The sequence below is a fragment of the Hyla sarda genome, chromosome 7 (assembly GCF_029499605.1).
Source record: "Hyla sarda isolate aHylSar1 chromosome 7, aHylSar1.hap1, whole genome shotgun sequence".
Lineage (NCBI taxonomy): Eukaryota > Metazoa > Chordata > Amphibia > Anura > Hylidae > Hyla > Hyla sarda.
Window position 1 is genome coordinate 109,477,358 of NC_079195.1, and position 25,661 is coordinate 109,503,018.

Consider the following 25,661-nt stretch of genomic DNA (forward strand, 5'->3'; position numbering starts at 1 on the left):
GAAATTCAATAAAAATAAAAAAAACTTTATTCAAAATGTTGACAAACTTAAAACTGTTTCCGTTTTTTTATTCCAAGGAAAACGCATTAAAACGTATGCAAACGGACATCAGTTTTCAAACCATATACGGTTTAAAAACGTGAGGAGGCATATACGGTTGCATACATTTCGGTCCGGTTTGGAGGCATACATTTTGGACAGAAACGGGATACGGGACCCGTATTGCAAAAACTAGTCTATGGTGCTCTGTATATTGTACATTGGAGACACTTCCTACTGATAAAGCTCTATGGCAGCAGTGATGATGTACATGCTGGGACCAGGATATGAAAGTTTGTTACTAAGGGCAGCAGAAAATAAAATCTGTAATTTTTTTTCTTAAATGCTTACACAGGCGGGTTTTAGAGTTGTGTCATTTTTGCCCCCAGATGACTGCTGCGGATGGAACATTTCTAGACGCTTAGGGTACACGTTCACACGGGTGGATTACCTGCAGAATTTCCGCAGCGTATTTGATGCGGACACTCTGCAGCGGATTTTGCTACCATTGACTTCAAAGGGTCATCAGAAAATCCGCGATAGAGGCAGTTTTGCAGATTTTCCTTCGGACCCATTGAATTCAATGGCAGCAGATTATGTACTGCAGATTTTTCCGCAGAAAATACGCTGCAGAAATTCTGCAGGTAATCCGCCCCTGTGAACGTACCCTCACATTTTGAAAATCCGGAGTGTTGAGGCTCAGGCAAGACAGAAAATGTGTGTAAAACATATAGGGGGCCTATGACACAATCACACAGGACCTACATCCATAATAGAGACGCAAACATGTGACTATTCCGGTCTTGTGAAGACATCCTCAGTCTTTATCTAGTGGGGGTGATTGCTCCCCCTTCAGACTTTTGAGGTGTCCAGGGGTCTGTCATTCTCCGCTGGGGCGGTTGTAGGCGATATGATGCCCTTCTGCACGTGTCAGCACAGTGTTTCCAAAGCAGCGTGCCTCCAGCTGTTGCAAAACTACAACTTCCAGCATGCCTGGACAGCCTTTGGTTTTTCCATGATGGACACTTTCGCCTAACCAATAGGATAGTGGATACTTCTCTGATCAGATATCTCCCATCCTATCAGATATGGGAATGTGCCGGCAGTGCAATGCAGAGCGAAATCCACTGAAAGAATAGACAAGTCTATTCTTTCTGCGGACCCTGCAATCAGGTTTTCCACAGCAGAAACATCTGCCACAGAAACTCCACCATGTGCACAGTGCAGCAGAATCCCATTGAAATGAATGAGACTCTGCCGCAGCAGAATGTCCATACGAGATGTTCTGTACGGACATTCCGCTGTGTAAGCGTACCCTAAGGCAGTGGTCTCCAACCTGCGGACCTCCAGATGTTGCAAAACCACAACTCCCAGCATGCCCGGACAGCCAACGGCTGTCCGGGCATACTGGGAGTTGTAGTTTTGAAACCTCTGGAGGTCCGCAGGTTGAAGACCACTACCCTAAGGGATCTGACCTCCCACAATCAGACACTTATACCCTTTATTATTATTATAATATGATTATTGATGGAGTATAGGTATTCATTGTTGAAAAACCTCTTGTGCGTTTTGTTTGGGAGACGCGTCCCTCGCTTGTCCTTATGAGATCGGATTCTGTTCTTGGCACATATTATGTTATTGGCACTTATATTTTTTTTATATAATTTTACCTCTGAGCAGAGGGCCTAAAACATTGACACGTCTAATCACAGAGTTGTGGGTCCACCATAGCTGTGCATAAGGAAGCCCAGTTTGCATGGCGACCACTTTGTCTTTTCTACCTTTCCAATTTCCTATGAGGCTGGGTTCACACCACGTTTTTGCAATACAGTTCCTGTATCAGGTTTTTGATTTAAAAAAAACGGATTCCTCAAAACCTGACTAAACTGTATCAAAACGTGTGTCCAAATTTTTATCTGTATACGGTTAAAAATCGTATATGGTTTGAAAAATGATGTCCGGTTGCATCCGTTTTTTAAGAAAAAAAAGTATACGTTTTTAACTTTTTACTCCATTATGAATAAAGTTTTACTTGTTTGATTGAAATTCCCAAAAAAAAAATTGAGCAAAGCCAAAAACCATATGGTGAAAACTGGATGAAACCGTACTAGGGATTGACCGATATTGATTTGGCCAGAGACCGCTGCCGCCAGCTTCTCTCCCCCTGCCGATCCTGAGTTCAACCACCGCCGCTGCCCCATTGCCTCCCCCGTCCCCGGTTTTATAATTACCTGTTCCCGGGGCCCGCGCTACTTCTGGCTCCGGCGGCGTCCTGAGCTGTCACTGTGCACACGGTAACATCGCGTTGAGGACGTCACTCGTCATTGTGCAGCGCACAGCAATAGCGCAGGATGCCACAGGAGCCAGATTTAGTGCGGACCCCGGGAACAGGTAATTATAACACCGGGGATGGGGGAGGCAATGGGGCAGCAGCGGCGGCAGTCTCTGGCCGGGGGACGGGGGCGTGGCATTATCGGCAAGGTAATTGCCGATACCGATAATGTCCAAAATCGTGAATATCGGCTGATAATATCGGCCAAACCGATAATCAGTCGATCCCTAAACCGTACGCACATACGGTTCTGTACGGTTTCCATTGACTCCCATGTTAAAAAAAAAAAAAAAAGCATACGGTTTAATACAGTTTTTCACCCGGACCAAAAACCGTGGTAGGCCACGGTTTTCTGTCCGGAAAAGAAAAAAAGTAAAAAAAACGCATGGTTTGTAAAACAGAGACAACCGTATACATTATGGTGCATACGGTTTTCAATGGGAAGTCTATGGGCGCGGTTTTCTGTACGGTTGCATACGTTTTTCTTTTCATAAAACCGTATAGTAAAATTGTGGCGTGAACCCATCCTGACTAAGGTAACTGACTTCATCAACTGTGGATTCATCTACTCAACCCTACAACCTAGAGAAGTAGGTTTCCTATAAGATCCACAATGGTTGTGTCCATAAAAAAAGTGAATTGTGTAAATAAAGATTTTCTATTTGGTTCCTTTGACTTGTGATGCATTCAGATATATTCAAGGTTTTCCATTACAGCAATATCCTAACCTGCATTATATGAGGTGTAACCAGTATACAAAATATTTGTGACCCATTCGTATAGCATAACGTTTTATTTGTTAGACATCTGGATAGAATTATTGTATTCAGACAAAGATTTTACAGTATTTTTGCATTATGGGTACAAGTTAGAACTCTACACAATGTCAACACTCTGGGGGAGATTTATCAAAACCTGTGCAAAGGAAAGGTTGTCCAGTTGCCCATAGCAACCAATCAGATCGCTTCTTTCATTTTGCAGAGGTCTTGTTAAAAATGAAAGCAGCAAGCTGATTGGTTGCTATAGGCAACTGGGGACATTTCCCTCTGCACAGGTTTTGATAAATCTCCCCCTATGTGCATTCCTTCATATGTGGATTTGCATATAATAAATATAATAAGACGGCTGGAACATTATTTTTTTTCCAGTTTGGAAATGGTATTAGCAGGTAAGATGAAAATAGTGAGGCCAATCTTTTTGGGTACTGCCCAATTGTATGTACAGGAATGGAACGTTTGCGTGATTTTCACTTACTGGGATGTTGGTCTGATATTGACACTGTCCACTTTCCAACTTGATCCACATGGAGTGGAAAGAACCATATATATATATATTTTTTTATGTCAAGCAAAGCTAGCTCAAAGATAGAGCCCGATCTCCTGCTCTTAGAACACATTAGAAATACGTGAAATGCACCCTGCTCCAATGCTAGTGTAAAGAGAAAACCAAGGAAGCGCAAAATAATGGAATGTCTTCTACGGTGGGCACGACGAGCCTATCCTGTGCAGCAGGCCAGCCCTTGTTATATGTACACAACATCTGAGATGATCAGGTCCTTCCAGATAAGAAAGTTTGGCACAGACATTTAAAGGGGTCCTCCACTGCTCAGCGTTAGGAACAAACGGTTCAGAACGCTGGAGCAGGGAGCTCGTGACGTCACACCCCGCCCCCTCAATGCAAGTCTATGGGAGGGGGCGTGGCGGCTGCCACGCCCCCTCCCATAGACTTGCATTGAGGGGATGGGGTGTGACATCACGAGGGGGCGGGGCTATGATGTCACATGCTCCCGGCTCCAGTGTTCGGAACAGTCTGTTTCAAACGCTGAGCAGCGCAGTACCCCTTTAAGTGCTTAAAAAAAAACTAAAACCATTCTTTTGCCTACAATTCTTAGGAGGGGTACTCCCGTGGAAAACTTTTTTTTTTTTAAATATCAACTGGTACCAGAAAGTTAAACAAATTTGTAAATCACTTCTATTAACAAAGCTTAATCCTTCCAGTACTTTTTAGGGGCTGTATACTAAAGAGAAATCCAAAAAAGAAATGCATTTCCTCTGATGTCAGGACCACAGTGCTGTCTGCTGACCTCTGATGTCCATTTCAGGAACTGTCCAGAGCAGCATATGTTTGCTATGAGGATTTTCTCCTGCTCTGGACAGTGCCTAAAATGGACAGCAGAGGTCAGCAGAGAGCACTGTGGTCATGACATCAGAGGAAATGCATTTCTTTTTTGGATTTCTCTTTAGTATACAGCCCCTAAAAAGTACTGGAAGGATTAAGATTTTTTTTAATAGAAGTGATTTGCAAATCTGTTTAACTTTCTGGCACCAGTTGATTTAAAAAATAAATAAAGTTTTCCACGAGAGTACCCCTTTAAGTAAAATATTTGCCTGCTAATAATGGGCCTGAAATATGAAGCAATGCCATGAAATTGTGCAAATATACTCTTCTCTCAAGGCCGTCCGCTCCTTCTCATTTACCAAGAGCATTTAAGGGATCGTCAAAAGCTGTGGAGACCTTGGTATCTGCCTTGGTTTCGGACCCCTGCGGGGTCAACTTGGATTTTGACTTGGTCTTCTTTACACCGGACGCCGATGCTGAAAATATGTCATCTGAACAGAAAGTGAAAAATAAAACATCACGGTTTTAAAGCTTCAAAGTACATACTGAGGAAGGGGCGACTTCATATAAGCATCTTAACTATAAAAGCTGGACGAAGAACAGAGAATCTAATAAAAGGCAATACCCAAAAGCCATAGATGGCTATACGTATTAAAGGGAACCTGGTACATTTTAAATGCAGTCCTCTTTGCAGACATCACATTATACAGCAGAGGGAACTGAGCAGATTAATATATAGTTTTATTGGAAAGTTCTAGAATAACTTGTCATTCATGTAACCTTCTGCTCATTCAGGGCAAATTAGTCATTAGTGGGCGGTCCTACACAGTGACTAACCGCTATCTGTGAATAAGTGTGCATATCATAAAACATGACCATTTAGATGGAGCGTGTGCCTTCTAGAGGTAGACGACACCCGCTCCAGACAGAGTGGGACTGGGTCCCATTAAAGGGTACCTTTCATCATAAAAAAACTTTTGATATATAGTATTATAGATTAATGTATGCAGAATAACTTTACAATTGCATGTTATTAAAAAATATGCTTCTTTCTATTTCATTTTCCACTTTGAAAAAATGACCACTAGAGGTCTCCCTACCAGTCCTGTCCGCAAGCCCTTTTTATAGATTTCAGACTCATGCTGGAGTCCTAAATCTCAGACTGCAGCCGGGACACAGACAAGCTCAGCAATGCTCCCTGCCTGTCAATCAGACAGGCAGGCGCCAGCACTGTGCTTATAGCACAGCAGGGCATACTCCTGACTCTGCCTTACTGCATGCCCTCATTCATTTTACTATCTGAGCTCTGATCTTTCTTCTCTCTGCACATGCAGTTGTAAACAGAGAGGAGAAGATTCAGAGCTTCCAGCTGAGCTTGTCTGTTTCCCGGCTGCAGTCTGAGATTTAGGACTCCAGCATTCACAGGTGACGATCTTTTTCAGAGTAAAAGAAAAAGGAGAAAGTCAGTGTTATGGCAAGTTAATGGCAAATCCTTGGTGCCGTTGGCTATGCTGATAAGTTAGGTGATCTAATGAAAGCTGGTGTGCAGTCACTCTGTATCACTCACCTGCCATTCAGCTCCCCCACAAGGACCAGACCTGTGAACTGCACATTCAATCTCGGCATCTGCTCAGGCTCGCTGTTCTGGGTTTATCTGCCGGGAGGCAAAAACCAAATATATAGCTGGAGCCCGGCAGGAACAGCAACTCTCAACATTGCAGCCGGACCTCGGTGGGAGATACAAGGTGCCTGTACATCAGCTTGCATTAGATCACCTACAGGGGGCGTGTTAACTTATCAGCATAGCCGACGGCACCAAGGATTTGCCATTAAAGGGGTACTCCACTGGAAAACATTTTTTTTAAATCAACTGGTGCCAGAAAGTTAATCAGATTTGTAAATTACTTAAATTAAAAAAATCGTAATCCTTCCAGTACTTATCAGCTGCTGTTATCATCCACAGGAAGTTCTTTTCTTTTTGAATTTCCTTTCTGCCTGACCACATTGCTCTCTGCTGACTCCTACTCTAGAAAGCTCCTAAACTGGACAGATGTGTCAGCGGAGAGCACTGTGGTCAGGCAGAAAGGAAATTCAAAAAGAAAAGAACTTCCTGTGGATCATAACAGCAGTTGATAAGTACTGGAAGGATTACGATTTTTCAATAGAAGTTATTTACAAATCTGTTTAACTTTTTGGCACCAGTTGATTTAAGAAAAAATGTTTTCCAGCTGAGTACCCCTTTAACTTGCAACAACACCGACTTTCTACTTTTTCTTTTAATCGGATAAAGATAGTCACCTGTGCAGTTGGCAGAGCTGTAGCAACATCCTGGTTTGCCCACCGTGATGACGGTAGAGGCCAATAACTATTATTTAGAGATGAGCGAACTTACAGTAAATTCGATTCGTCATGAACTTCTCAGCTCGGCAGTTGATGACTTTTCCTGCGTAAATTAGTTCAGCCTTCAGGTGCTCTGGTGGGCTGGAAAAGGTGGATACATTCCTAGGAAAGAGTCTCCTAGGACTGTATCCACCTTTTCCAGCCCACCGGAGCACCGGAAAGCTGAACTAATTTATGCAGGAAAAGTCATCAACTGCCGAGCCGAGAAGTTCGTGACGAATCGAATTTACTGTAAGTTCGCTCATCTCTACTATTATTATGATACTCTTTTCACTTTCATAGGTGGAGATAGGACTTAATATTACTTATATAATTAACTGCATTTTTCATCTTACATTCTATATATGGGCCCTATGGTTCCTATATTTGTTTAATATAATTTAATAAATTGTATTTGAACTATTATTTTATCTGTTTTGGATCAATTTTGAGCGTTCATACCCCCCTACATACACCTCCATATGCTCCTACTAGCTTTTCACTCATCCCACAATTAGTCCTACAGAAACAGTCACCCTCCCTAATATTTTTTTTCATTTTTTTTTTAACACCCCCTATGTTTTTCTCCTTCCTTTGCCAGAAATGCTTGGCAAAAGGATTATTACATTCTCCCTATTAAAACAAACCAAACTTAGACACATATGTTTATAAGGAAACAAAGAGAGATAGCTGCTTGTTTGATTTGGCTAAGCCTGACCCCAAAAACATCTTTTAGCTGTACTGGTTTACATTACTTTTCTTAAAGTAATAATACTAACAATTATAATCGGGTTAAACAGCAAAACTCTGTATACAACCAAGCAGACTTAAAGGGATACTCCAGTGGTAACCTATTTTATTTTATTATTTTTTAAATCAACTGATGTCAGAATGTTCAACAGGTTAGTAAATTAACTCTATTAAAATGTTTTTAATCCTTCCAGTACCTTTTAGCGGCTGTATGCTCCACAGGAAGTTCTTTTCTTTTTTTTATTTCCTTGCTGTATGACCACAGTGCTCTCTGCTGACACCTCTGTCCATTTTAGGAACCTTTAATAATATTTCCGTGTGATTCCCATTTTTTGCCACTAGATGGCAGTGGTGTTTTAAAAACTCTCAGCGCTGTGCTCAGCTAAATTCCTTCTGTTGTTAGAATTGCTAAGTGTCTGTCATACAGACTACTGAATGGAAACTAGTTTACTCCAGTGCCCTGCTGCAGCTTGGACACACGGAGTGCGGTCTAGAGTAGGGCACTGGCACAGCGTGACATTAAAACTTTATTCCTTTCCTCCTTTAACGTTTCGCCATTGTTCAATGGCTTTCTCAAAAAGTATGAGAAAGCCATTGAACAATGGCGAAACGTTAAAGGAGGAGAGGAATAAAGTTTTAATGTCACGCTGTGCCAGTGCCCTACTCTAGACCGCACTCCGTGTGTCCAAGCTGCAGCAGGGCACTGGAGTAAACTAGTGTCCATTCAGTAGTCTGTGTGACAGACACTTAGCAATTCTAACAGAAGGAATTTAGCTGAGCACAGCGCTGAGAGTTTTTAAAACACCACTGCCATCTAGTGGCAAAAAATGTGAATCACACGGAAATATTTTTAAACAGTATAAATAAAAGTTACATTTTATAGGGGATCTTTAGTCAGGGTTTACCCTGAGGGGATTCATTTCCCCAAGTAGGTTTGGTGTATATATATATATATATATATATATATATATATATATATATATAAGTTGGCCCAGAGACCCCTAGGGGATTTATTTTGTGTTGCATTTTAGGAACTGTCCAGAGTAGGAGCAGATCCCCATAGCAAACTTCTCCTGCTCTGGACAGTTCCTAAAATGGACAGAGGTGTCAGCAGAGAGCACTGTGGTTAGACAGAAAGGAAATTAAAAAAGAAAAGAACTTCCTGTGGAGCATACAGCAGCTGATTTTTTTATAGAAGTAATTTACAAATCTGCTTAACTTTCTGGCACCAGTTGATTTTAAAAAAATTCCACCGTAGTACCACTTTAAGCTGTCCTGTACATGGTAGCAAGATACTAATAATTTTATCCATACATACCCATGTCATCATCAAATATGGATTTAGGCTCTGCCTTCTTTTTGGGCTTCTTCTCTTTAGGTTTGTTTGTGAAATCAGAGAAAATATCAGTATTATCCTCAAACAGACTGGCTTCTGATGTCACTTTTTTCTCTTTTGTTTTCTTTACTGGTTTAATAGCTTCTGCTGCGAATATATCATCCTTAAAACATAGGACACCAAATATCAGTAATGTTGTTAATAGGATCATTCAGTGAAATTTGTAATACATCAATGCAAATAGTGTTTGGTTAGGCTGGGTTCACATCACAATTTGAGCCTCTGATGCACAGATACAATTTCGGTAGCTATGGACCCATTATCTTCTATGGGGCAGCGTACCTGATCATAGTCAGCTTGTGACTATGATCTGGTCATTTTCTCAGCACATCCGATTTTTGACATAGACTGAAAATTGTGGTCTGCTTCAGGGTAGGGATACACATAGCATATATGCTGTGCATTTGACGCTGCATATACTTCTGTGCCAGCAAAGTCTATGTGAGTAATAATTAACACCCAGACTTTGCCAGCACTGAAATATGCAGCATCAAATACGCAGCCTATACGCCACATGTGACCCTATCCTTGGAAGAAACTGCAGCAGGTGTCCAGTCTCAGTGCGGTGCCACAACAGGTGAAATGAGGCATTACACAGTTAACACTAAAATCACTGGGTTGCCCATCTAATGCACTGGCGTATTGGCCCTGATTTACTAAGAGTGTTGTGTAGTTTTCTTTGTGGGTTTTAATTCCCTACAATTTTCTTTCCACAATATTTACTAAGGTTTCCCTACATTTTTTTTATTTTATTTTATTTTATTTTTACACCTGCTCTGATCTGTCTGGTTTTCCTCTGCTCAAATCCACTACAATTTCTGTGGAAACCTTAGTAAATATGTTGGGTTTTTGTGAAAATGTCGGGAACACGCACCTTTTCGGGGACCACGCCCTCTTTTTCGGGTTCTCTCAGTAAAATGGAGAGTTAGCCTGGGTTTCCTCAATTCTGGCGCAGTGCCCCAGAATCTGGCGCACAACCCGACAAAACATGTCGGGTTTGCAATAGTAAATGAGGGCCAATATGTCCTTTACTGCAAAAGGCTGTTAGTACAAAAGTCCCATAAACCCCTTTACCTCCTATTTCTCTAACATAGTATACGGAAACAAGTTTTCTAAGCCATTCAACTCCATTAAAGCAAATATGAAGTTCTTAACATCTCAACAGGATTGTCTGACTATACCAACTTATCCCCTATCTAAAGGATCTTGGGGAGTCTGACACAAATCCTATATCATCAGGATAGGAAATAGGTTATTATGGTGGAACAACCCCTTAAAAGCTCATTTAACTGATTTGTCTGTAATAAGTACTGGCATCCGTACTGAACCCAAATGCCCATACATTTCATCTCTGTGATCCCAAAATGCAAAGACCTAGTCAAAACCATCACTTACTTCGAACATGTCGCTGGCTGTGGAAACAACAGGGTGGGCTTCTACTTTCTTCTGAGGTTTCTGAAACCCAAAAAGATCACCTTCAGGTTCCTTGTCTATTATAGAGGTGGACTGGGGCAACTTTTTGGGTTTCTCTTTTAAAGACTTAAATAAGTCATCGTCACTGTCATCACCATCAAACACCACGGCTGAGGATTTCTTCCCCTGATCCAATGAAGGCTTTTTAGAATCTTCGCTTCCTGGAGACTCTTGTCTCTGTTGTCTGGATGCAACTGGGTTAGGCAGTAAGTTATCTGCAAAGAGGTCAGACCCAAATAAGTCATTTACATCAGGAGTTAGAGGATTTACAGCTACTCTTGAATGTGTTCTAGGCTGTATATCATTTTCGGAAAGGGATAACTTCATAGCAGATATTTCTTCTCGATCTGTTCTCCAGTTTGACTCAGGTAATCCAGTCTCAGTCTCTTCTGCTGATGTAGGCGATATTTGTGGTGGTAGATCTTCATTCTCTCCAGAATCTTGAGATGCAAGCTTCCTGCCTATCCGTGTAGGAGGTCGTCTTTTACCACCAACTTTCACACGAGTCTGATAAATACAAGGCAAGTCACAAAGCATAGGTAAGAAACTGGTAAAACGGAGGGGGGGAATCAGCTAGGAGGTGTAAGACTGAAGCAACAGTCAAGCGTACATGAGTAAGAATGAAGCAACAGTCAAGCGTACATCAGTAAGAATGAAGCAACAGTCAAGCGTACATCAGTAAGAATGAAGCAACAGTCAAGCGTACATCAGTAAGAATGAAGCAACAGTCAAGCGTACATGAGTAAGAATGAAGCAACAGTCAAGCGTACATGAGTAAGAATGAACCAACAGTCAAGCGTACATGAGTAAGAATGAAGCAACAGTCAAGCGTACATGAGTAAGAATGAAGCAACAGTCAAGCGTACATGAGTAAGAATGAAGCAACAGTCAAGCGTACATGAGTAAGAATGAAGCAACAGTCAAGCGTACATGAGTAAGAATGAAGCAACAGTCAAGCGTACATCAGTAAGAATGAAGCAACAGTCAAGCGTACATCAGTAAGAATGAAGCAACAGTCAAGCGTACATCAGTAAGAATGAAGCAACAGTCAAGCGTACATCAGTAAGAATGAAGCAACAGTCAAGCGTACATCAGTAAGAATGAAGCAACAGTCAAGCGTACATCAGTAAGAATGAAGCAACAGTCAAGCGTACATCAGTAAGAATGAAGCAACAGTCAAGCGTACATGAGTAAGAATGAAGCAACAGTCAAGCGTACATCAGTAAGAATGAAGCAACAGTCAAGCGTACATCAGTAAGAATGAAGCAACAGTCAAGCGTACATCAGTAAGAATGAAGCAACAGTCAAGCGTACATCAGTAAGAATGAAGCAACAGTCAAGCGTACATCAGTAAGAATGAAGCAACAGTCAAGCGTACATCAGTAAGAATGAAGCAACAGTCAAGCGTACATCAGTAAGAATGAAGCAACAGTCAAGCGTACATCAGTAAGAATGAAGCAACAGTCAAGCGTACATGAGTAAGAATGAAGCAACAGTCAAGCGTACATCAGTAAGAATGAAGCAACAGTCAAGCGTACATCTTCATTCAAAGCCTCCTGCATTGATTAACATGGTCACGAAATCAACCCCACACCAATCTAACTTATATCACCTATGCAGGAACTGTTCAGGGAACTTTATCTTCACAGTTGCTTAAAAGATGAATTCCAGATATTAATCTTTTTAAATTGGTGCATGAAAAATTTGGGAAGCCTCGAAAGGGAAATTTTGGGCCGAAACCAAAAATTTAGGCTGTGCTTGGCCGAAAACCGAAAATGCATTGCCCGCCCACTTTTTTTTGCAGAACTTCTGACCTCTGACACTTTATTTTTCCGTATACGGGGATATTTGAGAGCTTATTTTTTGCACCGTGATCTGTAGTTTTTATTGGTACCCTTCTTGTTCTGAATATTTTATCACTTAATAAATTTTTTCTGATAAAAATCTATATTTTTGGACTTTGGTGTTTTTTTTAATGTTTACGCCATTCACTTTACAGGATCATTAACATAATGTTTTTATTAACCAGTGATACCAAATTATTTATTTACATTTTTTACACTTTAAATATTATTATTATTTTATTTAATAGGAAAGAGGGGAATTTTTTTTATTGGGGGAGGGGCTTATTCACTTTTATTAAAACTTTTATTTATTTTTTACACTTTTATAGTCCTAGACTATATATTGCAATCTTTTAATTGCAGATACAGATCAGTGCTACGCATATGCATAGCACTGATCAGCATTATATGTGATCTACTTTTTTGGGCTTGATGGCAGGCCAGAGAAGAAGACCCCATGCTGGCAGCAGGAGGCAGGTGAGGATACCTCCGGACACCATTTTAGCTCATCTGATCCCTGCAGCCGTCTGAGGGGTTAATGCCAGACATCGGCGCCATCTGCTTTTAGCGGTCTATGATGCAAACGCAGCTCCTGCACTCGTGTCATAGCCGAAGCGGGACTCAGGGCATACATGTATATCCTGGTGCGCTAAGTCCCTGGCAAGCAGGGTGTACCTGTACACCCTGTGTCATTTAGGGGTTAGGCCACGCCCCCCAAAATTTTGGTGCATCCCTATAAAAAAAAAAAAAAAAAAATATTATACTAGCCTGCCCTGATCCTCTACCGATCCATGCCCATGCTTCCCTTGTCGTGTCATTCCTGCAGGAACTGAGTGGGTAGTTCTTATAGCAACCACACAACATAGGAAGCAGAAAGCAGCGCTACCAGGTGACATTGGGAGGACAGTGGTGGGGAATTGAGACAAGGTATGCCTTATCTTTTTAATTTGTTATGCACCATTTTTAATTTATTTTTTATTTATGTTCATGGCAAGAATACCACTGTACCCTGAATAGTTCCTGCATAGGAGATAACAGTCACATAAATTAGGGGTCTGACTACTTTCAGGATTTGTTAGTCAGTACCATAGAATTCGAATGGAGGGGTAGCAGATTTTATTTTATATTTTTTAAGTATTTATTTATGACTGTTTTGTCAAAAAAACTAAATAACACAACAATACTCCAGAGAGCACCACAAGAGCGCCCAAACTATACAGGATACAATTCAAACCACATAGACTGCAATACTGCAACCCACACCTACTGCGGGGATCCCACATGCTCCGAAAGCGACTACCTCACTATCAACCACGGCATCCAGACCTTATCGAATTTTTTCGGGGCACTTGCGGCTTATATACAAGGCTCTATACATTGGGACATTTTTACTAACCAGATTAAAACCAGTGAGAAATAGGGGGATGGGGAAGTATCTTTCCACACCAAAATCACAACCTTACGGGCACAGAACAAGAGGAATCAATGAGAATACGCCTATGGGAGCTCAACTCTAAACCATTAATCAGCCCCAACAGACAAACCACAGGGTTAAAGACAAAGGGAAACTCTAGACGATCCGCCAAAAACTGCATCACTGCCCTCCAAAGGGGAACCACACGAGGGCAACTCCACACCGCATGCATAAAGGACCCTCTATTAATCATACAGCGAAAACAGACATCCGAATGGGAAACACCAATACGAAAGAGTTTAACCAGGGTATAATAAAGATGGAGAATAAAGCATGACTGAATAAGCATGTCCCAGGCACTAACCACCGTGGCATAATATGTCGATGCAACCTCTTTCCTCTGCTCCTCCGAGAGCTCAGGCATATCCTCCACCCACTTCATAGAGGCAAAGGGACCGGGACCTACAGACTGATGCAAGGCATATGCCCGCGTCAGCGGCTTGGAGAGGTTGTGGCATCCAAGAGCAACCCTACTTCAGAAAATGCCGGAGTCACATCCAAGAAGCCAAATTGTGCATGAACCTCATGTCTCGGCTGGAGGTACTGGAAGTGGGCACTCCGAGGGACATTATAATGGTCACACATATTCGCATAGGATGGGAAAGGTGTGAATCTCCCCAAACAAGTGCATAGCAAACTTGACACCATGGAGAACTCAAGAAGCCAGCCGCCTCCAACTCCTGCAGGTGTTCCAGATGAGGGTTCCCCCACAGAGGTGCTCTAGGAGAAACATTTAGCCATGGGAGGTGCCAAAAAGCCACCGACCAAACCACCGCCACAGTTTTAAATTGTGGGACAGAACTTATGCAGTAGAGGCTAGTTTGTCTTTAGGCCCAGGGGTTATGTGTGTGTTTTGCACAGCATGCACCTACTTCGGAGCAGAGATTAGGGGAAAACTGACAAGTAAGAGATGGAGCCTGCAGACAAGAAAAACTGCTGATAAAGGCAGGATAAATGTGAAAGGAATGAACTGTGTATTCTCCTTGCGGAAAAACATTCCCATAACTTCGAATGGACATTTCACATCTAAGGGACTGCTCAGTGATACTTCCGCTTGTTTGACTCTGCATCTGTATACATGTTAATATGTGTAACGAATATGCTGCACAGATGTTAACTGTTTTATTTAGGGAATTGTAGAATGATGGTCCATAATACTCAGCTGTGCCGCTTTGTTCTAGTGCTGTGGATGGCAATAGGAATGAGATTCATTTTGGGATTACAGTCGCAAGGAGAAGTGCAGGAACCAGCCCTGGTGAAGATTGCTGCTGGTAGAAGGATGCTTGTGGTGGTGCACAGATGCTGCGCCACCATGAGGAGTAGGAGAAGCCTTGGGAGGTGTTAATAAGAAGCTGTGGCTTGGTACCACATGTGTATGGAGAACCACAACATCTCTGTAATCTCTCACAAATGTCACAAAAGGTCTATATGACACAGTTCATTTTGCATTTAGAGGGGAATATGACCCTCAACATACATACATAAAGTATAACACAAGTGGTAGCTGTACCACTTCTATAATGTCCAAATGGTACAGGTATATGTCTGTGTCTCAAAATAAGGGTTATACCAGAATATAATGTCAATACATGCAGTACACTGATTGTATGTTGGCTGACAGGATTTTTTACAATGCACTCAGGCAAGTTCTTCTTGCATTGACATTGTAATCTGTTATAACCCTTATACATTGTTTTACTTGTGCTATACCTTATGTATGTTAGGGTCATATTCCCCTCTAAGTGCAATATTAACTACTATTATATACCTTTTGTGACACTTCCATGTATGTAACAGATTCCAGAGATGTATGTTTTTTGAGTGTTGCTCAGACCACAGCCGAACCAGGAAAAAGACAGTGGTGGAGGAGCAGAGCAAGATACCAGGACACTGGGGGAGCATCGGCAGCCAGGTCCTCTTCATCGTTTTATTATTTTCTAGCCCAGGTATTTTGCAAAAAATGTTGATATATAACCTTTAACCCCTAGTGGCCAACCATCCATGTTTTTATGGCATTCACTTAGGGACTTTTGGCCAGGCTGCTGCCCTTTTGTGGACAGGATCATGAGAGCTCAGCTGTCAGTATGACTGGGGACCCGTGCTCACTGCCATGACCAAAGTAATCTCAGTTCCTGGAAGTTAACCTGTTACATGCCATCAAAACATGACATCTGCATGTAACTGGACAATGTGCATCTGTTAACCCCATTGAGAGCCTGGCGACACAACATCGCTTGGGTACCAAGGGGTTCCCCATGGCAGCCAGGGGTCTTATAAAGGCTCATAATCATAAATGTGCCTGCATTGTAATTATTTTTATTTTTTTACATTATTATAGGTGCAGCCATCTTGCCTTAGCGGTTTTAACAGCATTTTGTGACAGGATTTACATCAAGCCCCATGGACATAGACACACTAGACTGGCTCAAACCCAATCCACTAGGAAGGGAGCATTTTAGGCATGCCCTGTGACTTGTGCAAAGGTCATTCTACACAGGGAGAGGATACAGAGCTTCCCTGCCTCCTCAATATGCAGCACTATGCCTGTCCCTGTAATGAGTAAGCAAGCCAGCTCCCCGCCTCCATTGCGCACTGTGGCAATGAAGATACCAGGAGCCAGAACTGTTAACGTACTTGGCAGAATTATGTAAGTCATGCTTTGCTTTAATGCTGTTTACCCGCACTTTAACCCAGTGTATTTAGTGCAGGTGAACAGGATATCAGTTTCCCTCTAAGATCAATGTCGGGCATCCTACTGGTCTACAGCAGAGACGGCCGGCCATATTTGTCTAGAATTCAGAGCAGGGTGCGAGTGAAGAATACACAGGAGATGTACTCCGGCAGCAAAGGTGGATATTTGACATGGCACCAGCACACGGTTTGATAGCCGTGGGATGGCGCATCATTAAATGTTATTAAAGGGGAATACACTTAATTTCTACAATGAGAATATTTTTCTCCAAAAAGAATCAATCAGATAATCTACAACAGGTCAACATAAACATACTCAGTTAAAAAAGGGTTTGGAAATACCTTATTAGCATTGTGAAGAGTTTCAAATTGTGCTGGGGACTCAAAGCTGGCACCCTCCAAATTTTTTCTAACAGATTTTGTGGCTGAATGATCCTCTGTAACCAAAGTCTGAGCTTCATCCTCTGCGACAACAACTCTTGCTCCTGACAGTTTTGGAACAGCACCCGGGAGCAATGCAGCTGGGTTAATAAGTAAATTTGCCTAAAAACAAATTGTGAACAGATGTGTTACGCAGTTCTTATAAAGTCTTAATACTTGTGTGTATAGACAGTAAGATCATTAGCTAGTCATCATAGATGCAAGAAAGCAAGTTGCATTGGTAGAAGAAAAAGCTACATGCACTATACCAGTGACTCCCAACCAGGGTGCCTCCAGCTGTTGCAAAACTAAAACGCCCAGCATGCCCGGACAGCCAAAGGCTGTCTGGGCATGCTAGGAGTTGTAGTTTTGCAATAGCTGGAGGCACCCTGGTTGGGAAACATTGCACTATATAAAGGAAAAGCCAGCCCAGTTCCAAGCACCGCTAGTAGGAAAAAAGTCAAAATAACAATCTTAGGTTTTCAAAGGGAGAATCAAACGATTGGAAAAAATCTTAGAGGAAGAACAGAATAATGGTAATATTCAATAGTTACTTGGAGTTTTCCAATCCGAGAGGAAGGACTTTTTGTTTTAACTGATGCGGGGTCATTGGTTTTCTGTACAAAATGAATTAAAAACCAGAAGAAAAAAAACAACAAAAAGATCAATAACGTTACTAAAAATGAGAAGAAAACATGAATATATGCTAAATTATAGAGATATTAATTAAAATATTAATTCATATGTACAGATTCTCCTTGCAGAAAACCAGCAAACAGTAGCAAGTTTTTGGGAAAAGTGGGCCAAATGGCTCTCTCCCGTAGAAGCATGCCCAGCTATAGATAAAAGGATAAGATCCTTCAATGACCTACAATGGAGTCCTTTGGGTTCCAACATGGCATCTGTCATTTTTCAGGAAGAATAGCGCTGTATGCCGTGTAATTCTTTCAGTCACATTAAAACGGCATCTAGCGCACATAGGAACAGAGCCAGAGAAGTAGCCATGTCAACCAGAAAGGAAACACCAGAAAATGGACATAAATGCAAAAAAGAAAAAAGCTGTTACAAAGTTACGTCTCCATCTCATAACTATGTAAAAATGTTGAAAACTGCTTTGAGAATATGCAGTTACTGACCTGCATTCAAATAATAAAATGATTTAGTAACAAACATATTAGTTGAAGGAACCGTACTACTAACAAAACCATTATTTATATCCCTCACTTTATGCATCTTTGTACACTATAAGTATTAACAGTTTTGTAAGGATGAAAAAATACATTTGTTGGAACCTGAGGGCGTTCCGCCCTTTCCCTTATGACTAAGAGCGCATTCAGCGCTTGAAACGCGTTACTTGTATCCTCCTTGTCTAATGGATTAAAATCTTATTATCTGCACGAGCTGGATCCATCTCTCTTTGTTGACCTTTCCCTTAGTACTGTGTCCAAATCCTACACGTAGCCTACTTCCACTAGCAGATCACACCACTGATCAAACAGTGGAGCTGCAAAAAAAGCAGTGACCAGTGAGCTCTAAGAAGCTCTTTTTCCTGCTCTCTTCGATCCTGGAACTGTTTTTTTTTATATTCCGTTAAAAAAAAGATTACAAGTAATTAAATTTTACCCAGTGAGTGTTACATTGTTTTTTACCCCTGTTTTTGCATTTCTGCTCTTCTTGAACGGGCAAGGTCTCTCTCCCAGGCCACAGGTCACCTCTCCAAGCTGTCCAAGACCAAGGTCAAGGCTATTGAGTGACAACCTTTCCAGATAGCCCCTCATGCAGGACTCTCTACAAATCTTCAGCTAGGAATAGACTCCTACTCTGACCGGAAAAGACTCCTCCTCTGACCAGTATCCCGACAGGACCACTACCAGCAAAACTGCTTTTAAGCAAGTCAAGTCGGCATGCTTGAAGGACTCTTCCAATTCTGAATTAGAGCCTCTGAAGTAAGATCAGCTGGCTACTACGATTTATGCGCAGTACAGGTCCATCATGAGCCTCCCTCTGCGTTTCATGGTGAGGATTTTGTGCTGCTGCCACAGACACCCTACTCTTAGATCCTAAGTATTTTGATGCTAGGATTGACAGGGAGTTTAAAGGGGTATTCCAGGACTTTTTTTTATTTGACTATGCTACAGGGGCTGTAAAGTTAGTGTAATTCATAATATAGTGTCTGTACATGTGTGTGACGGTTTTCTCCCAATTCTTCTGTGATTTTCACCCCAATATTTATTTTTAACAGCATACAAAATGACTGTTGTCTCAGATTTTTCCCAGCTTGCAATGCGGCCGAGACCTGACTCAATAGTCAGCTGATGACAGGGAGCCTGTCTGCTTCAATGGGTGGAGGGATCGCTTGGTGGGAGAGAGATCAATCTGCAACTAATGCAACAACTGTAGGCACCCTGATTGAAAACCACAGGTCTTTTGAATGGATGCAGCTCATTTATGTTTCAATGGGTGGGGTGGCTGATGTGTGGGAGGGAGGAGAATGGAATTGTGTGATTTGTAGTAAAAAAAAAGGTCAAACAGGAAAAACCAGTTCACAGAAAGCTAGCCACAGTGTTATGGTAATCTCTCAACATAACCATTTAGCCCCAAGACAAGTGCAAATCCTTCCTAAGCATGTCCATTACTGTCTGCCAGGTACGTACTAAAATCACCTTATGGTGGATAACCCCTTTAAGCATGCTGACCGGTGCATGACCTAATCCAAGTGAACGAATACAGTGTTCTCCTTTCCCGAGAATTAAATCACTAGGTGGGTGGTTTCCCTGTCGGTAGATTATCCAGCAACCAGAGTATTTAAGACTACCACCATTCCCCGAAGCAGATGGCACTTCTCCTAGTGACCTGGTGGACAAGAAACTGGAGCAAGGGTTAGCAAGGAGTGCGCTACCTTGGTTAAATAGCTTCACCAAGATATTGCCTCTGATGCCCCACAGGAAGACCTTCTGAGTCTAGCTTTCAAACAGTTTTATGCCTCCAAATTCCTGTGACATCTCCTTTGAGTATGCTCACTTTGTGGCTAATGCTATGGCCAACTCTGTTGCATTTCGGTGCTCTGTCTGGCTTAAGTTGTTGGCAGCAGATTCTGCTTCCAATAAGGCCCTCAAGAGTCTCCCCTTCTCTGGAATCCATCTTTTAGGGGATGACTGGACAAGATCATCTCGGAGGCCTCTGGTGGCATAAAATAGTCAGTCCTTCAGAATTATTCCAGGCCTCAGCAATGCTCGAGGGGCTCCTGCTGCTTTCACTCCTCCTCTTCCCAGAAGCCTGAAAAGGCAGGCTGCTCCTCCTCTTATTCTAGAGGACCTTCATCTAAGTGCCAGACCCCTGGAAGCCCCACTTTAAACTTCCCAAGCTCTAAGTACTAATCTGCCTCAAGGTCACCTCTTTTTCAAGGAGGTCTGACCTACTCATATGGGCGACGCTTGTGTTCAGAAGGTTAAACAGTATTTTTCTCTTTCCCCAGCTTGATTTTTACCCTCAAATCTGCCCTGGACTCCTCCTCAAGTTTTCATTTATGCCCGCTCCATTCACATCCCATTGCTGTAAGGCGTGATTGTCTAGGTTCCTGAGTGTGAGCATTTTCAGGGGTTCTATTTTACAGTGCCAAAAACGATAGCTCGAACAGTGCCATCTTGGAGCTCAAAAGGCTGAACTGCTTTGTTAGTGTCCAGAGGGTTCGCATGGAGTCCTAGAATGGTATAAATTATTTGAGTCAACATTCACAATGCCTACCTCCAAATTCCTATTGTCCAAACCCACCAGTGGGTGTGTGAAAAAAGGAGATTTTTTTGTACTCACCAAAAAATCTCTCTTTCTCGTAGCCTTCACTGGGGGACACCTATACTGATGGGTATATGCTCTTGCCACTAGGAGGCACTGACACTGGGAAAAAAAAAGTTGGCTCCTCCCTGGCAGGATATACCCGCCCACTGGAAGTGAGGTAATCAGTTTTCTATCAAAGCAGTAGGAGGCACAGGAAGGTCACTGTAGAAGACTGTGGGGTCAGTGTAGCACAACAGACACTGACAAGGGAAGGATGAACACACCGTCCCAGAGTGATTGCGCAGAGGAAGGAGGAGAGCAATGGCATGACCCAAACAACAGACTGTGGCTAGACTGGCTGTCGCTGAGCCATACATGACTGCGTAAAGTTGTCCAACAGAGGAGAGTGTCAAAGCTGCATGAGCAGCAGTAGATAACCAAAAAGACAGGAAGAGAACCAGGCTGCAATAGTGGACAAGAATAGACAGCGAAAAGCTCTTCTGATTGCTCTTAGCAAAAAACAAGGGCCCAGCCAGATATCCCACCTATATAGTGGGAAGAGAGAGATGGCTCCATAGAGGCTGAAGATAGCGCTCAGCGAAAAGCCCCTCTAGTGGAGGGGAAAACGGGGTGGGAGAGAGGAAACTCAGGCACTCTGGATCCCAGTACCCACTGTGGAAGGGGGATTGTCAAGTGCGCCAGACATTGTAGTAGAAGGGAAATGCAGCCCTACGGGACAAAGTAATGGGTGGACGTAGCCCCCAGGAACCCTGCGACAACATACAGAGAGATGGAGGGATCGGGATCCTGGACACTGGTGCTGGGCAAAGAAACAAGGACATGGCTACGAATGCGAGCAAGAAGCATATGCACACAGCAACCAACAGCGTTGAGGGGAACACCCCATTGTGCTGAAACCCTGGACCAGATGGGTGCCAATGGAGCCATCCTAGTCGTGTCTAAGGCAACAGAGAAGACGCCTGAGCCCCCCCCCCAGCAAAGGAACCTAGGAAAGAAAACTGGAGGCATAGGGGGGGGGGGGGGGCTGAACTGACTGTGTAGCCCCAACAGGCGCCATGCCAGAACAGAGGTGCTCAACCGCCGCAGGCCTTTAGAACAAGTTCACAGGAAGGACCGAGGCACACCCCACTGACCGAAGGGAGGGTGGGCTCCAAACGTGCAGAGGACCTAAGCATATGTAGGGACACAGACATGGTCACTTCACAATAGTAGCGGGGTACCAAGAATGCAGACACGAAGGAACCGCAGACATCCAAAAGTCCAGCAGACTCAGCACCCTATGGTGTGTTTCAACCATGCCTTTGCAGATCAACATGGCACTCTGATAAAGGGGAACAGAGTGTGCTGCTGTTGCTATGAAATGCCATAGAACCTGCAGGAAAATTACCACACCCCATCTCCTAATGGTTCCACACACCAGGATTGCTCTCTCACATGCAAGAGATGAATGATGTATGTGTGGCAGGAAACATGCAGACACAGTCTGGCTTACAGGTATAAAAGTCCAATAAACCCACAGAGACACACTTTGTGGAACTTCACATGGAAGGAGTCACCGGACTGGAGTTGCGGGAGCGGCAGGAATGGGGGAGGTGACCTGGTGAATTAGGAAGCCATGCAGACACAGTCTGGCTATCTGGCATAGGGACCATGACCCCACCGGGTCCCACATTCAGAACCACACACTAAAAATGGGTTACCAGCCTTAAGCCGTGAGAGCTGCAGGCATGAAGAGAAGGACCTGGTAAGTAGAGAACCCCGCGAACCATCATGTGGTGCATTGTATAGGGTCCATGGAGCAACATGGGGAGACCCACTCGGAACTACGCCTTGGCAGTGGTTATCTGAACTTGCGCCACGGTGTGGGAGGGGTTGACCCTACGTAGCAGTAAACCATGTGGACATCTGTCCAGCTGACAGGTGGAGGATTCCTGAAGGCACAGGAACACTCCTTAGAACCCTCCCACAGAAAGTGGGGCACAGGAGTGTGGCCAATCTGATGGGTGACCCGGTGGTGTAGGAGACCATGCCGACTAATGGCTGGCTGACTGGCAGCAGTCCCTTGTGCCTGCAGGAACCCCCTGACAGATTCCTCACACCAACAGTGAGGTACGGGAAGCCACAGCCATGCACGCGGCAGCCCAGAGATGGAAGACAGATGGCGGCGGACACCGTACAGACAAAAGCCTGGTGTAACGAGTGCCCCTCCAGACGCTGGTGATAAGGGGACACAGACAGATAGGCAATAACTGTGCCCCTTTGACACATGTGGAAAGGCGGGGAAGTCTAAAGGCCATGGATAGAATCCCCGTCACCCTGGGAGATTGGGGAGGCTTAGGAGCCGTGGATTGTATCCCCGACGCCCTGTATAGGGTCCATAGGACACGCCAGATCACTCCTCCGGACACTGTGCACTAACAGTGAGGTACTGGAAGGCAACAAAAAACCCCAACGAGGTAGGAGCCAATTTTCCTTATTTTAGAAAGAAAAATTCCTTCCTGACTCCTCAATTGACAATCAGAATAAATTCCTAGATCAAAGACCCTTCTCCAGAATCTAGTAACTGAAACCTGTAATATTATTACTCTCCACAAAAATGCATGCCATGACCCATTTGATCTCTTTTCTGAGTTCAATATGACCACTTGCCCTGGCAGCGAGTTTAATAAAATCACTTCTCTTACAGTTAAGAATCTCAGTTAAATAAACATTATTTTCACCAGATGTAAAGGGTGCCCCCTTGTTATTATGAAGATTTTGGTCACCAAACTAAACTTTTAATATGCTTATGTAATTAGAAGACACTTTGCCATTTCCTTGCTGTTAAAATTCTCAACCGTTATATGTTCTTAAAAAACGGCCACTAGGTGGCTCTGTTCTGTTCCCTGTGCAAGTCAAACAGTTCGTTTGGTCCCCTACCGGACTTGCAGAAGCCCAAACTCAGGAAGTGCGAGGCACAGCTGTCACAGGCTTCAGTGATGCCACGCCTGCTGGGGACACCCACTTTCTCCTGCCGGGAGCTCAGACTATGTGAGCAAAGGGAACTGTATGATACACCGCTTTTAAGAGCTCTGAAATTTTTTTTTTAGGGCAGGAGGGGTGTTAGGAGTAGTTAGTGAATATAATCTGAGTTAGTTTAGAAAATATGGTTTGATGACAGGATCGACCGATTATCGGTTTGGCCGATATTATCGGCCGATAATCACGATTTTGGGCATTATCGGTATCGGCAATTACCTTGCCGGTAAGCCGATAATGCCCGTCCCCCGCACCGCCCCCACCGCACCGCGATCGCCCCAACAAACACCCCCCACCGCAACGCCCCGGCCCCATTGCCTCCCCCATCCCCGGTTTTATAATTACCTGTTCCCGGGGCCCGAGGTCCACGCTACTTCTGGCTCCTGCTGCGTCCTGCGTTACGCTGTGCGCAATGACGAATGACGCGACGTCACTGTCAGTGCGCACAGTGCCAGCTCAGGAGGACGCCACCGGAGCCAGATGTAGAGTGGACCCCAGGAACAGGTAATTATAAAACCGGGGATGGGGGAGGCAATGGGGCCATGGTGGTGCGGTGGGGGGTGCGACGCGGTGGGGCGGTAGGGGGCGCGGAGTGGTGCGGAGGTGGGGGGAGCGGTGTGGCGGTGGCCGGTGATAGGACTCAGGACCCCCGGACAGGCAGGGGGAAAGTAGCGAGTGGCAGCGGCGGTCTATGGCACCGCAAAAGCCACTGCAGTTCATTGATTTAAAGTGCCCGCTTTAAATCAATGATCTGCAGAGGTGTCACGGGGGGCTAAATAGCCGATAACTTATACCGGAATATCGGTATCAGTTATCAGCTATCGGTCCTAACCTCCACCGATTATCGGTATCGGCCCTAAAAAAACGATATTGGTCGATCCCTACTGTGAACCCCCCTTCAGCTCCACAATAACTTTATACACTGGTTCCCACAGCTGTACACACCATCACTTTCTTTTAGTAAAATCACCAGGTTTGTTAATGATGAAACCAGCATCAGCCTCCACCAGTGATTTGGAACTGGTGACCTACTACTTTTCCTCTGGACAGGTTTTGATAGATCTCCAGCACTGAGTTGCTATGTATGCAAAACTATGGCATGGAACCTGCCTGAAAATCTGTGCAAAACTGAAAAGATCTGAAATGAATAAAATACATGGCACAAATGTACAACTGGCCAGGCATGCGGAGGATCAGAAAATCTATAATTCACTGCAAATGTTTACACTGTATGCGTATATTCACATGTACAGTAAATGCTGCAGATTTTAATGTTGGTTACTTAATAATAACATCTGCAGCATAAAATCCACAGCATATACAGTATGTGTGAACCTTCTATTATTCGAAAGGGGTTTGTTAAAATCTCATTCACATATTATAATGTTGGGAGATTTTAATATGGTAATGTGGCCGACAATGGACTCCACTACAGCTTTCCCTAAAACTGACCCTACCGGTCTCTTCTCACTTATTACTAGTTCAAATTTATATAATGCCTGGAGAGTAATTAATCCCACACAAAAAGCTTATGCGTTTTATTCTAACCCGTGTAAAGTATACACCCTAATTGCCATATCTTGGTATTACACTCCGTATTATACCTAATTGAAGATGGTAGTATTATGCCTATTGAATGGTGAGACCACTCTCCTATAAGCCTTACGATTAAAGAAAAATACCCTCAGTGCCCAGTATCCCTCTGGAGACTTAATTCTATGGTTCTGCATAATCCCAATTACCTAGATACAACTTTGTCAGCTATATCTAGATATTTTCAGACTAATGACACTGCTGATATATCTGACCCTATACTTTGGTGTGCTTTTAAAAGGGGTTATCCAGGAAAAAAACTTTTTTTTATATATATATATATATATATATCAACTGGCCCCAGAAAGTTAAACAGATTTGTAAATTACTTCTATTAAA

General features: G+C 43.3%; 1 protein-coding gene across 3 annotated transcripts in view; it reads right to left on the reverse strand.

Annotated features, from left to right (window-relative positions):
* Positions 1-4,712: 4,712 nt before the first annotated feature.
* Positions 4,713-25,661, reverse strand: part of WASHC2C (WASH complex subunit 2C) — a 103,451-nt gene continuing 82,502 nt past the window's right edge. For 2 of the 3 annotated variants that reach the window (XM_056530408.1, XM_056530407.1), the window contains 4 exons: positions 16,839-17,039; positions 10,410-10,994; positions 8,937-9,117; positions 4,713-4,980 (listed from right to left, as the gene is read on the reverse strand). In XM_056530408.1, the coding sequence (XP_056386383.1) occupies positions 4,841-4,980; positions 8,937-9,117; positions 10,410-10,994; positions 16,839-17,039 (1,107 nt within the window). In that variant the 3' untranslated portion in view covers positions 4,713-4,840. Of the gene's footprint in view, positions 4,981-8,936; positions 9,118-10,409; positions 10,995-16,838; positions 17,040-17,470; positions 17,534-25,661 lie in introns of all 3 variants that reach the window. The other variant, XM_056530406.1, reaches the window with a different exon arrangement.